Source organism: Tupaia chinensis, unplaced genomic scaffold, assembly GCF_000334495.1.
Source record: "Tupaia chinensis unplaced genomic scaffold, TupChi_1.0 Scaffold143654_1, whole genome shotgun sequence".
Lineage (NCBI taxonomy): Eukaryota > Metazoa > Chordata > Mammalia > Scandentia > Tupaiidae > Tupaia > Tupaia belangeri.
The window spans coordinates 707,562-722,769 of NW_006203502.1; the positions used below are offsets into that span (position 1 = coordinate 707,562).

Here is a 15,208-nt window from a genome sequence, read left to right on the forward strand (position 1 = left end):
CCGGGGGGTGGCGGGAGACCCGCAGCCAGCCCCGGGTGGGCCGGTGCCTCGCTCGCTCGGCGCGGGCTTTTCTCTTTTTTTGAGAGAGATTTTTTTTGTTGTTCTTGTTTTAGGGCTTGTGCACTCACCAGAGAGACAGGAAGCGAGAAATCACCCCCTTTCCACAGAAGACTATTTTTTTAATAAATGAAAAAAAAGAAGATAATTTTCTTTAATGTTTGTGAGAAGAGGGTGAAGTTTTCTTCACTTTCAGTAATATAGCTGACTTATTAAATGCATACTTGTTACTTTAAATGTTTTATCTTATTTAGTTTTAAATGTAATATCTTATTTAGTCTTATAACAACACTTTATAATTATCACCATTTTATATAGGAGGAAACTAAAGCATTAACATGTCTAAGATCACACTATCAATGAGTATCAGAACTAAGATTTCTTTTTTTTTTTTTTTTGGAGAGATTTTCACTGTAGGGCGCGTGCGCTCGCCAGACAGACAGAGAGAGACATAGAGACAGAAAGCGAGAAATCACCCCCCAGGGGGGATGGTCACACCGCAATCCCTTCTCCTCCCGGGATCTTGGGCACGCACGCACACGCACCCGGCGTGAGTTTTAAGCCACCGAGTCCGGGACATGAACCGCGGTCGACTATGTGGGAGTCCAGCGACATAGCCATTACGCTAACTGCTGGTTCCCAGAACTAAGATTTCTTAACTGACAGTAAAGCCTGTATTAGTCATTACAACAATACACCAAATCTTATCATTATGTATACTTTCTTTAAAACTCTTTTCTGCTTTACCCAGTAATCTGTCATGATCAGAGAAAGAGATATCAGTCTTATGACAGCAAGCACTATCTAGTTATATCCAGATTACACTGAAGTTATGGGGTCATTGTAGAAATAAAGGAATTTTATACAGGAAGATTTATACCTTACAGGTTTTTAAAAAAATTATTTAATTTTATTTATTCATTTATTTTAATTTGACCAGGGTAGGGAGAGAGAGATAGGAGAGAGAGAGAGAAAGTGGGAAAGCAAGCCACCAGGTGCAGGATTTGAACCGTGGTCAGCAATGTGGGAGTGTCCAGCCACCATGTTAAGTGTTAAGTGTCCTTAACCACCATACCACCTGCTGGTCCCTGCCTTACAGTTTTTAATAAAGTTACATAGAAAGTGAGACTAGCAGAACAAGACAATCCAAAAGTTGTAGGAGGGCTGCATAGGCACCTTAGCCAAAAGGATAGGTTCAGAACTGGAAGATGTGAAATAAGGTAGCCCTGGAGTTCAGGCATGGCCATGTGAACGGACTCAACAGTCTGAGAAGATGTCGGAAGACTGATTTTGATTCCTGGCCAAGCCTGAAAAGCTGGGTGTGATGGTGCTCCTGTAGTGCCAGCTACTGGAGAGGCTGAGGCAGGAGGATCTTGACATTCTAAAATTCCGTCTAAAACACACACATGCGTGCATGGGTGGCTTTTTGCCATTCTTTACTAGGCAGTACTCCAATAAACATGGGCGAACAAGTTATACAGTTGGTTCATGAATGAGAAGTCGAAGTAAAAGAGAAAAGCCCCTCAGGGAAACAGAAAGCATCTGCTTTTACAGTATCTTGAGTTTTTTTCCATTTTTAAAGGGAAGACTGAAATAAAAACTTTTTTAACTGGGAAAGTGTTTGCCTTATTTAGAATACTTCAGGTTCATGCTTTAATATGGTTATGAGTGTTGCTGGCTGTCACAGTAAACATTTTAACTGGTCTTTCTAGGCACGGTTGATTTTTTTTCTCCAACACACTACAGGTATGTGTGTGTGTATGTGCGTGTATATACTTAATTTCATGTCAGCTTTATTCATGTCAAAATTTGGGCAACATCACTTTTAATAGTTGTATGATTTTCTTTTTTTAAAAAAACGGAATATGCTCTATTTTCCTTTTAGAATTATTTAATTTTATTATTATTATTGTTACTCAATTTGACCAGAGAAAGAGAGTAAGCCACCAGGTTTGTGACCCAGACCACAACTGACCATGTGGGAGTCCAGTGTCTTAATCATCATGCCACCCATTGACCCCATTAGTTGCATGATGTTTAATGGTATGGCTGCTTTACAGTCTATTTAATAATTTCCCCAATTATGTTTCTTCTTGTTTTTATCCATTATAAGCCATATCTGTCAGGATACTTCTGCCATGAATCTTTATGTATGTGTGCAAAAAGTTTCTTCAGAATCCAAAGTGGAGTTTCTGATTCACTGGGCTTACAGGATTTAAATGCTGTTTCATAGTTATAAATGTGGACCACCAAGTGTTTTTTCCCCATGACCTTGCTAATTTGGGCCATCATCAGTCTCCCAAGCCAGGTACTGTAAAAAAGGTATTTTTTTAATTGCTTTAACACTTATTTCCTAAATTAGTACTAGGGTCTAGTATGCTTTTTTTGCTTTTCAACTTTTTTCTAGAATTACTTTATTCAGTTTCATTATTATTATTATTATTATTTCAAACTTAAATTTATTTATTTACATTTATCCACTGTACATCATTACAGCATAAAAATGAGATTTTCCATCCATAATACACTGTATATTGGCTCAATCAAACATGTCAACATATGTATTATCGTCAACAGATAATTTTCCATTTCTTTTTTCCTGTATATTTTGCTTTTTTTCCCATCCTTGATTCCCTCTCTCACCTTCTGTCATCTGCAACCCTCCTCCCACACTGTCTCTGGTATCCCATGGTTGCTTTCTATGTCTCCCGCCCCCCTGTTATCCATGGTTGCTTTCTATGTCTTTTTCCCCCCACATTTTATTGATTCACTAAAGATCTTAATTAATCTAAATATTTTCGATAGCAGGCACAGCTGATATGTACATATCCATGAACGCAAGTCTGACTTTAGGCATAAACCTCAGTGAGTAGAATGAACATACTATAAAGTAGCACCTAGCTAGGGCTATATAGCTTACTGCAGTCTCAGATAGTTTTTTTTTATTTTAATTTTTTAATTTAACTTTATTTGCTCATTTCAGAGTGACAGAGTGAGAGAGAGAAAGAGAGAAAACAAGTTTCCAAGTCCGGGACTCAAACCGCGATCAGCCATGTGGGAGTCCAGCGCCCTTAACCACCACGTCACCTGCCGGCATTTTAATGCATTTTTTTTTAATTTCAAGAAAAAACAGTTAAAAAATTTTTTTTCTGAAAATTTTTTTGTTTCCTTTTTTTTTTTACATTTTTATTATACATTCATTTTCTTTTATACATTCAATCACATTATTTAGCTTATAAAATGAATATTTCAATGGGTGAACATTTCTCCCTAGTCCAGTTGATAAAACTATAAAATATCTTCAACAGATAATACCACATTTCTTTGTTTCATTAATGCATTGCCTCCCTATTTTTCTTCTAAATGTCCTTCCTCATACCTTCCTCTTTCACACACACTATCTGGTATTTACATCTATTATATCTATATACTGTGTTTCTATATCCTTTAGTCATCATTATTATTATTTTTTAATTTGACTGGAGAGAGCGCGGCGGGGGTGGGTAGTGAGAAAGAAGCTGCCAGGTCCGAGACTTGAACTGCAGTTAGCCGTGTGGGAGTCCAGCACACCTTAACCACCATGCCACCTGCCAACCCTTAGCATGCTTTTTTGTTATTTTTTTAATGGACAAAATTGTACATATTTATTGTGCATATCACGATGTTTTAAAGTATATATATATACACACACACACACACACACACAGATATATATATATATATATATTGCACAATGACTAAATTTAGCTAATTAACATTTGCATTACCTCACATAGTTATTTTTGTGGTGTGTACACTATACATGTACTTTTTTTTAGCATTTTTCAAGACCATAGTGTATTATTAAATATAGGAACTATCTTGTATAATAGATCTCTCTTGATTTTATTTCTCCTATCTGAAATTTTGTATTCTTTGACCTCCATCTCCCTAACCCTATCTTCTCCTGTCACCTCTGGTAACCACCATTCTTCATTCTACTTTTATGAGACAATTTTTTTTTTTACATCCTACGTATCAGACCATGAAATGAAGTATTTGTCTTTCTGTGTTTGGCTTATTTCACTTAACATAGTGTTATCCAGGTCCATATATGTCATGGCATATAATAGAATTTCCTTTTTTTTTTTTATGACTACTACACACACACACACATATATATTTTCTTTTCCACTCATCTTTTGATAAACATGTATTAATAGGTTGATTCCATATCTTGGCTATTGTGAATAAGTTTACCACAAACATGAATGTGCAGATATCTTTTCAATATACTGTTGCTCTTTCTTTTGGATATATAACCTGTAGTGAGATTGCCAGATCATTTGGTAGTTCTGTATTTAATTTTTCCAAGGACACTCTAAAGTATTTTCTGTAATGGCTGTACTAATTTACATTCCTACAATGTTTGAAGGTTGCTTTTTTTTAAAAAGAATTATTTTATTTAACTTTATTTATTTATTTGTTTATTTATTTATTTTCATTTGAGCAGTGAGGGACAGAGTGAGAACAAGAGAGAGGGAAAGTGAGAAAGCAGCCACCAGGCCTGGGACTTGAGCCACGGTCAACCATGTAGGAGTCCAGGGTTCTTAACCACGCCACCTGCCGGCCCCTTATGGTTCCCTTTTCTTCAGATCTTCACCAACATTTGTTATTTTTTGTCTTTAAAATTTTATTAGTTGGGACCAACAGTTGGCATAATGGCTATGTTGCTGGACTCCCATGTGGTCGACCATGGTTTGAGTCCTGGACCCAGTGCTTAAACTCATGCTGGGCGCGAGTGTGTGTGTGCCCAAGATCTGGAGAGGAGAATGGAGGAAAAGGGATTGCGCAGTGGCCCTCTCCCCTGGGGGGTGATTTCTCGCTTTCTGTCTCTCTGTCTCTCTGGCTAGCACACACGTCCTATAGCAAAAACCTCTCCAACAACAACAACAACAAATTTATTAGTTTATTTAGAGGGAGAGATGGAGTGAGAGGGAGAAAGCCGAACACGCTCAACAAAGTCTCATACTACAATAATCCTCCCTGCCAGCCATGCCAGCCAGACAGGGTTATCAACCCAGAACAAAACCCTGATCTTCCATATGACTCCCAGCATTATGGAGCAGTATATTACTGCTAAACCACCATGACTGGACTTTTTTGTCTTTTCAATAATAGTCATTCTAGCATGTGTGATGTAATATCTCATATGGTTTTGATTTGCATTTTCCTTATGATTATATTGAGCTTTTTTTTTGTATTCTATTGACTATTTGTATGTCTTCTTTTGAGAAATGTCTGTTTGGGTCCTTTGCTCATTTTTAAATTGGGTTTTCTTGCTGCTTAAGTATTTTGAGTTATTTGGATAGTAACCGCTTATTAAATGACTACTTTGCAGATTTTTTTCCTATTAGCTAAGTTGTCTCATTATTCTTGATTTTCTTTGTTATATAGAAGTGATTTAGGATAATGTCATACCATGCATCTTTTTTGTTGTTGCTCTTCCCTGGCCTGTAAAATTTCTCCTGAGATGTCTGCTATTAGCAGTATTAGAACTCTCTTATATATTGTTTGCTTTTTTTCTCTTGGTGCTTCTGGATACTCTTTTTGTCTTTGACTTTTACAGTTTGATTATAATATTCTTTTAAAATTCTGTGACTTGAATGTTTGTTCTTTTGTTGCTATCCCATAAATCCTGCTTTTTTCATTTCTTTGGTTTTTTTCCCCCCTTTTTTCCTCCTCTTGTTGTACACTGCCTGCACCACTCTTCCTTCAGCCCCAGAAAGTCCACAAATTTTGGGACCAGCAGGCGGCATGGTGGTTAAGGCCCTGGACACTCCCACATGGCCGACCATGATTCGAGTCCTGGACTTGGTGGCTTGCTTTCTCCCCCACGCCCCGTCTTGCTCTGGTCAAATTAAAATAAATAAATAATAATAAAAAAAGTCCACAAATTTTCTTCTGGTTTATCAGTTCTGTGATTGATGCACTCTATTACATTTTTCATTTCCTTCATTGTGTTTTTCAGCTCTGGGATTTCTGTTTGATTATGTAAAATTTAGATCTCTTAAATTTCTCATTGATCACATATTATTTTCCTCATTTTATTGAATTGTTTGTATTTTCTTGAAGTTCTTTGAACTTCCTTAAAACAATTATTTTGAATTACTTACCAGGCAGTTCATATATCTCCATTCCTTAGGCTTGGTCCCTAGCAAGTGACCTTTGTCTCATTGGTGATGTCATGTTCTCGTTTGTGATGTCATGTCTTCCTGATTGTTTTTTTATCCTTGTTGCTGTGTGTTGATATATGTATATTTGAAAAAGTAGATATTTATTCCAGTTTTCACATACTGGCTTTATCTGGCAAAGCCCTTCAACAGTTAGTCCATCCAGAGATTCTGAGCATTGTTGTGGTCCCTAAGCCCAGGGCTACCACTGTAGGCACAGCACTGGGGCATGCTAGATACTTGGTTCTGTGCCTGGTTTAGAAGTGGAATATGCTGGGACCAGCAGTTAGCGTAATGGCTATATCTCTGGACTCCCACATAGTTGACCATGGTTCAAGTCCCGGACCCGGTGGCTTAAACTCACGCCGGGCACGTGTGCGTGCGTGCCCAAGATCCCGAGAGGAGAATGGAGGAGAAGGGATTGCGGCGTGGCCATCCCCTCTGGGGGATAATTTCTTGCTTTCTATCTCTCTCTGTCCGTATGGTGAGCACACACACCCTATAGCAAAAACCTCTCCAAAAAAAGAAAAAAAAAAGGAAGTGGAATATGCCAGGAGCTTGGGGTTGCTGCAGCCAGTGCAGCACTAGGGTGTGCCTAAAGCCAAAGGCTGTTGAAACCTGCCTACTACTGAGGGCTATCAGGCCCAGAGCTGCTTGTGCCATCAGTGGTGTAGACCAGAGATTGAGTTCTTCATGTAGCCCTGAAACCTGCGACTTTATGGTCCTGCCTGACAGTAGGTAGGTCTGGAGGTTACACCTGTTACTGACTTGCAGTCTGGGGCTGTGGGGATCTGCTCTGTGCTGAATTTTACTGCAGTGTTGAATTTTACTGTGGTGAACCCTGTGTTGAGAACTACTGCAAAATTTTGAGATAATTTTCTTCAAAATATCAAGATATTTTTCTCTATGCTGTGCTGCCTGGGTTTGGGGAAGGGTTGTGTGGGCTGTATGCATCTTTCCTTTTTTTCCTCCCCAAGATTATTCATGGAAGGGTTGTGTGGGCTGTATGCATCTTTCCTTTTTTACCCCCGCAAGTTTATTCATTTTTTTTTTCCCATGAGAGAAACACATATACAAAGAGACAGGCACTTCCCAAAACGTTTTTATGCCACAATCCACCCAGTCTTAGCCAGTCTTAATCACAGGCATGCTCAGGGAGGCCTCAAGGTGAAAACTCAGGACCTTTCCCTTGTGAATCCAGTCGTATTGCCACTGCACCAGTACCTGAGCCCTATCTTATTATTGTACTACAACCAAATACTATAATCTCTCACCTGATTTTCTTAACTCTTGTAAAGATATTTTTGTACATAGATAACTTGTTAAAATTGGTGTTTCTGCAGAGCCGTGATCACTGGAGAGACCTATTCTGCCATCTTCTGAGGCATCATTTTTTTAAAAAGGTTATTGGTTATTTTTCTTTTTTAGTGATTGTTTATGGTCAAATTTTTCTCAGTGAAATTAAAATCTTAGTTTTCAGAGGTAGAAGCCACAGTCGAAAGAGAACTGACTTTTTAGTTAGAAGTGTGGATTCAGAACAGATGTTTGCCATTTAACTGATATGACCCGTAAGCATTAGTTTCCTAAGCTATTGAAAGTAGAGAACTACTTATAGAATAATACTGAGAATCAATTCATAATGCATATGAAGCACCCATCGCAGAAAGTTTGTCAGTAAATGTTAACTAACTACAGGGATTATGAATACTCTCCTCCCCAACTTAAGATACTGAAAAAGAGGGATGGCAAAGATGTAATGAAATGAGAGGTCCTGATTGGGGAACCAGAGTTCAAGTGAGTTGTCCTGCCTGGGGTAAGCCCAGTGTAGTCTAAAAGTTGATCTCAGTCTGTGGGTGTTATTTTTTTCCCCCTCCTGTTTTTTAGATTTATTTTTATTTTAAATTAATTAATTAATTTACATTCATTCACTGAGCTTCATCACAGCATACAAAATGTGATTTCCCATGCAGAATTTACTGCATAGTGGCTTTTTAAATTTTTTTATTTTAAATTTTCTTTTCTTTTTTTTTACAATTAAAGTATGAATTTATTTTGGTACAAAAACTTTTTGAAATTCATAGTTTTCCCATTACACATATTTCCATGAGCTTTTTTTCCCCTGAAACTTTTAAAAAATTAATTAATTTATAGGAAACAGCAGTTGGCATAATGCTATGTCACTGTAGCCCATGTAGTTGACCATGGTTTGAGTCCCGGATTCAGTGGCTTAAATTCACGCCAGGCACATGTGTGTGCATGCCCAAGATCCCGAGAGGAGAATGGAGGAAAAGGGATTCTGGTGTGGCCATTCCCCTGGGGGGTGATTTCTCGCTTTCTGTCTCTCTCTGTCTTTCTGGCGAGTACACCTGACCTATACCAAAAACCTCTCCAAATAAATAAATAAGTAATTTACATTCATTCCCTGAGCATCATTACAGCATACAAAATGTGACTTTCCATCCAGAATATACTGCATAGTGGCTTAATCATGCATGTTATCATCAATAATTTTTCATTTCTATTTTGATATTTATTACTCCTATTTCTGATGCTCTGCCATTTCCCACCATATCTCCAGTGTCTATAATTATTTTCCATTCCTTTCTCCCCCATATTTTATTGATCACAAAATTTCTTAAATAATCTAACTACTTTCAAATTAGCTGAACTAGCAAGTTCAGCTGGTAATTTCTTTTTTTAAAAAATTTTATTTATTGGGAACCAGCAGTTAGCGTAATGGCTATGTCGCTGGACTCCCATGTAGTCGACCGTGGTTCGCGTCCCGGACCCGATGGCTTAAAACTCACGCCAGGCGCGTGTGCGTGCGTGCCCAGGATCCCGGGAGGAGAATGGAGGAGAAGGGATTGCGGCGTGACCATCCCCCCGGGGGGTGATTTCTCGCTTTCTGTCTCTATGTCTCTGTCTGTCTGGCAAGCGCACACGCCCTATAGTGAAAATCTCTCCCCCCCCCCAAAAAAAATTATTTATTGTCATTATTTAATTAATTAAATGATTGATTTTGAAGTTGACCAGAGAGAGACAGAGAGAGAGAAGGAAAGTGAGAAAGCAAGCTGCCAGGTCCAGGATTTGAACTGTGGTCAGCCATGTTGGAGTCCAGCTGCCTTAACCACGTTAACTTCCTGGCCCTATCAGCAAATTTCAACAAAAGCAGTTTTAACTTTAATAAATCAAAGAAATGCTAGGGAACTTTGCTTAACACTTAAAGCCAGGAAACAGGTTAGGATTCTGTTCAAATACTAGATACATGAACCTATTGACAACTCAAGACAGGACAAAAATCCTTAAAACTAGGAAACAAAGCATAGAAGAATATCAGCAATGTTTTAGTCAAAAGTCATAAAATGCCATTTCACCAGTTCAGTCTCATGTACTTAATATATCTTCTGTTGTGGTTCGATGATTTTGACTTCCTGTATTATAGCCTTCATCTCTAATAGGTCCATTTGATTCTTTTCTAAAGTGTGAATTTCCTCTTTTAGATCTTGCAAGAATTTCCTCACCTCCTGGAACTCATCAGCCCATTTATCCTGCCTCTTCCACAGTTCATTGTCTCTCTTCTCTTTCATCTCTGTTAGTTTCGTCATTATGAATATTCTAAATTCTTTATCAGACATTTCCATGATTTCTATTGAACTGTCTGTGAATGAAAAGGAGTTATTCTTTTCCCTTGGAGGAGAGGTATTCTCTTGGTTTCCCATATTTCTTGTGACCCCTGCAGTGATTTCTAGTCATCTGATGGATGATATGTTTTTTCCTAATTGAAGTTCAATCTGAGTGTTCAGAAGGAGATGATCTGGAATCTCTTTGCCGTTTCATTTTTAATCCCTTTGTGTAGCAGATTCAGTGGATATTGAAGAATATGTTAACCCTAATAGTATTTGGGTGTTTGACTATGGTTCCCTTAGATCTGTCTAGAAACACAGACAATGGAAATTGAGGAGTAGAGTGATGAGATAAAAGAAAAAGAAAAGGAAACAGAGAGAGAGGAAAAATAAGAGAGAGAGAGAGAGAGAGAGAGAAAGAGAGAGAGAGAGAGGAAAAAAAAGGAAAGAAAACCAAAAAATTTTATTTATTTTTTAAAAAGGCAAAAAGTAAAAATCACTAGTCTGCTGTTAGCCTGATAGGATATCCTTTGTAGGTAACTTGATGTTTCTCTCTTTCCTATCTTAATATCTTTGTCTGTGGTTTTGGTCAATCTGGCTATAATGTGTCTTGGAGAAGCTCTTCTTCGGTTGATTCTATTTGGGGTCCTTTGTAGTTCTTGGAACTGGATCTTTGAATACCTCTCTAGGTTTGGAAAGTTTTCTTCCAGGATTTCATAGGATAGATTATCATCAATGCCCTTATGAGTCTCTACCTTCTGGGATACCAGTTATCCAGATATCCAGATGTTTGGACGTTTGATGGTATCTAGTGTTTTTTTGTATATTATTTTCATGTTTTGGGGCAATTTTTTCAGTCTTCATGGTGGATTTTTCTAGACTAGTAATTCCATCTTCTACATCTGAGATTTGATTTTTCTGTATGATCTAGTCTGCTTTTAATACTTTCAAGGGAAGTTTTTGATGGGCCAGAGTGACACCATTTCTTTTGGGCCAACTCCATTTTGTTAAACCCACCTTGCTGAGAATCGGTGCCATTTCAAGGAAGCGAACTGATCATGTAGGAGAAGGAATTAAGACCATCACCCCACTGGGGCTGGCCAATGATAAAAAAAAAAAAAAAAAAAAAAAGTTAATACCAGAGACCTGAAGTAACTCTCTTGCCACTCAATAAAAGACAGCTATGCTTCTTGAAATCTCCAGCCATTGTACAGCTGCCTGAGTGCATTCCTCAGCACCCTTTTACCCCCACCCCCAACAGCCAAATAAAAACCTAGCCCAACTGAAATGCAGGGCTCTCAACTCTGACCTGCTGTGTCAGAATGGGAGTCCTGGCTCGAGCTCGAATAAAAGCTAACCTTTTGTGCTTGCATTGGAATTGGCTTTTTGGTGGTCTTTTGAGAATTTTGCAACCAGGGCACAACATTTTGACTTCTTGTATTATAGCCTTCATCTCTAACAGATCCATTTGATTCTTTTTTATAGTGTGTATTTCCTTTTTTTAGATCATGCAAGAATTTTTTTACCTCCTAGAACTCATCAGTTCCTTTCTCTTGCCTCCTCTGCAGTTCATTGTTTCTCTACTCTTGCATCTGTGTTAGCTTTGTCACTATGAATACTCTAAATTCTTTATCTGACATTTTCATGAGTTCCATTTTACTGTCTGAGGATGTAGAGGAGTTATTCTTTTCCCTTGGAGGAGGTATATTTTCTTGGTTTCCTATATTTCTTGCAACCTTAGTGTGATTTCTAGTCATCTGATGGATGGTACCTTTATTCCTAATTCTTTAAGTTCAATCTGAGCATTCAGAGGCATGCATGAGGAGGTGATCTGCAATCTGTCTTCTGTTCCATTTTCACTCTTTGTGCATTAGATTCAGTGGGGATAGAGGAATATTCTGACCCTAATCATATTCAGATGTTTGAATCCTGTTCACTTGAACCTGTCTAGACACTTAGTGCGTAGAGGTTGAGCAGCCAATGAATAAAGATAAAGAAAAAAAAAAAGAATTAGAGAAGAGAAAAGAAAAGATAAAATAAAAAAGGAGAAATAAAAAAGATAATAAATGACTTTTTAATTTTAAAAAGCCAAAAATGAAAACTGTGCAGCACGTGCTTTTCAGAGGATACAGAGGTAGTCCTACCCACTAGAAATGAATCTGGAGGGAGAAGTCTCAGCAGAAAATCTTCATTTTTAGTCAAAGAAAGCAGTATTGCACAGCTCAAGTTCGGTATTCATGTCAAGATGGGCCTGGGGTTGTGACTTTCCAAAATGGAATAGGGAAAGGTGAAGCAGGTGAAACTCCAAGAGAAGTGGGGAATGAATCAGGTGTGACTCCATCTTGGAGGAGCGTCTCCATTATAAACTGTTAGATTCCTGTGACCAGAAATTTGCCTTCTCCTTTGTGCCTAAGAGCAAAAAGAGTAAATTAACACTCCTCTTGTCTTTAAACCCCATCTTTCTGTCTCTCTCTTTCTGGTGGACATACCCTATAGCAGAAACTTCTCCAAAAAAATAAAAAAGGTTAGGTCCAGTCACCGGGCCTTGCGTGGAGCCATAAATACTATTAAGATTCCATTGTATTTAGGTATAAATAGGACATATCCTTAGGGAAGATTAACCCTCTTTTTGCTGCTAACGTGTTGTGCTTTTGCTTGCTCTGCTTTTACTGTTGTAAAACCCTACCCCTTACTCTTTTCTCCCATTCAAGCCCACTGCACCTTACCCTCATGAATCATCAGTCATCTGGACATGATTGTGTATTGTTTTGCCTTTATAAGCACCCCTCACCTTGCACTTGGGGCTGCCGGGTTTTGAGAGACATGAGTCTCCCGTATGCCACTGGCTTAATCAATAAACTCCAATAAATTTGGCTATGTCTGGATTGTCCTCTTATTTCTTGTTGAGTAGATTATAATATTGGCACAAATTAGCACAGTAAAGGAGGGACTTGAGAGCCCAGGGAATACTTTACCTTAAAAAAAAAAATTAAAAGTCACAGAGAGAGATGGGGAGAGACAGAGGGAAATGGAGAGGAGACAGAGGTAGCCCTACTCACTATAAATTAATCTGGATGGAGAAGTCTTAGCAGAAAATCTTTATGTTTAGTCAAGGAAAGCACTATTTCATAGCTCAAGTTTGATATCTATCCAGTCTGTGTTCTTTTAGTCTTCTGTGTTTAAGAAGGTTAGGCAGAATCCTGGGGCCTCAAAGAAGGCTCTATTTGGATGGTGTGGCCCCTTGTTCTCCCTAAAAAGTTTCGCTGAGGGAGGACAAGTTTTAGTAATCCAATGTCAGTACCAGATCCACACTACCAAATGGGGACCTGCCCAGAAATCCTCCTGCCAAAGTGTCTGGGCTTTTTCAACAAATCCATCATTACTCAGCTGGATTTCTAAAGGGCATGGATTTCTTCAGATTCCCTGTATCCTACTCCAGTTCTTGTGTGTGTGTGCAGAATAGGGACAAATCTAGTGGTGAGGATTTGGTTGAGAGAATGAATAGAAGAGGAAAAATTGCTCACATTAACAAATCATTTTGAGAGTTCTGTAGCACATCCAGCTTCATGGTTTCTTTTTCTTTTTCTAGCCAAAAGTAGTCTGGACTCCGCAGTTCTCCTTCAGAGAAATATTGAAAAGGATTGACCAGTTTTGCAGTTCTAAAACGATGGCCCATGTAAGTTAATGTTTCTCTCTCTTTTTTTTTTAATACGTTGGTTGGTTTCTTTCTTTCTTGTTTTGTTGTTGTTTTTCCATTTAAGCCAGAGGGCTACGTGCTCACCAGTGACAAAGAGGAGAAAGAGAAAGCACTCCCTAGTGTGCCATAGTCACATTGCAATCCTTTTACCGCCATTTCTCCATCCTGTCAGAATTTGGGGCACACATACACATGTGCCCAGTGTGTTTTTCAAGTTGCCAAAGCCAGGATTCAAACCACATGATCAAGAATGTGGAATATCACTCCCTTAACCACTAGGCCACAGGACCAGCTTGAAATACTGTCAGTTTATAGATCATGTTTTTATTATTTCCTGAAACTAGTTAACAAAAATGAGAGCCTGCTCCTCTTCTCATTTCTGTGAGTACTGGGGACAGATAGTGCCTCTGTTCTGTGTATTTGCTTTTCCCTTCTTCCACTAATGTTGAGACTCTCTTATCTACAAAATCTTCTGTCAAGAGCCATGAAAAAGCAAGTAGAATGCCTTGAGAAAAATACAGGCATTCTCGAGAAGAAGATCCCTCATGGCTCCTGCGAACTAGATATTTCAGGGTACAAGAGAAATGAAGATTTTCTATTGATAATTCAGCCTCCAATAAACAAGCTAGCATGGCAGGAGAGGCGAGGCCTTCAGAAGATCCCTCATGGCTCCTGCGAAATAGAGCGATCACAACAGAAAGGCAAAGAGATTCCAGACCACTTCTTTTTGCTTGCTCCTGAACATTCAGATTGAAATTCAAGAATTAGAAAGAAATACACCATCCATCAGATGACTAGAAATCACTGCAGGATCACAAGAAATATGGGAAAGCAAGAAAATACCTCTCCTCCAAGGGAAAAGAATAACTCCTCTTCATCCACTAGCAGTTCAATGGAAATCATGGAAAAGTCTGATAAAGAATTTTGAAAATTGGGACCAACTGTTAGCATAATGGCTATGTCGCTGGACTCCCACGTAGTCGACCATGATTCAAGTCCCGGACCCGGCGGCTTAAACTCACGCCGGGCACGTGTGCGTGCATGCCCAAGATCCCGAGAGGAGAATGGAGGAGAAGAGATTGCGGCGTGGCCATCCCCCCTGGGGGGTGATTTCTTGCTTTCTATCTCTCTGTCTCTCTCTGCCTTTCTGGCGAGCGCACGCGCCCTATAGCAAAAACCTCTCCAAAAAAACATTTTTTTTTGAAAATTTATAATTGCGAAGCTAACAGAGATGGAAGAGAAGAGAGACAATGAACTGTGGAAGAGGCAGGAGAAATGGGCCGATGAGTTCCAGGAGTTGAGGAAATTCTTGCAAGATCTAAAAGAGGAATTATGCACTTTAAAAAAGAATCAAACGGAACTGTTAGAGATGAAGTCTATAATACAGGAAGTCATAATCTCCCTTGAAAGTATTAAAAGCAGACTAGATCATACAAAAAATAGAATCTCAGACATAGAAGAGAAAATTGCTGGCCTAGAAAAATCCACCACGAAGACTGAGAAAATGGAGAAGAAGCTGGGCCTTCACAAGAAGGTTCCACATGGCTCCAGCAAACTAGATTTTCAAGGGAATGAAGATTTTTCTACCAGTAATTCAGCCTCCAACAAACGAGCTAGCG

General features: G+C 38.7%; 1 protein-coding gene across 2 annotated transcripts in view; it reads left to right on the plus strand.

The window, feature by feature from the left end:
- Positions 1-15,208, plus strand: part of ZFP14 (ZFP14 zinc finger protein) — a 48,237-nt gene that overhangs the window by 5,419 nt on the left and 27,610 nt on the right. For both annotated transcript variants that reach the window (XM_014582594.2, XM_006164673.3), the window contains exon 2: positions 13,482-13,568. In XM_014582594.2, the coding sequence (XP_014438080.1) occupies positions 13,560-13,568 (9 nt within the window). In that variant the 5' untranslated portion in view covers positions 13,482-13,559. The remainder of the gene's footprint in view (positions 1-13,481; positions 13,569-15,208) is intronic.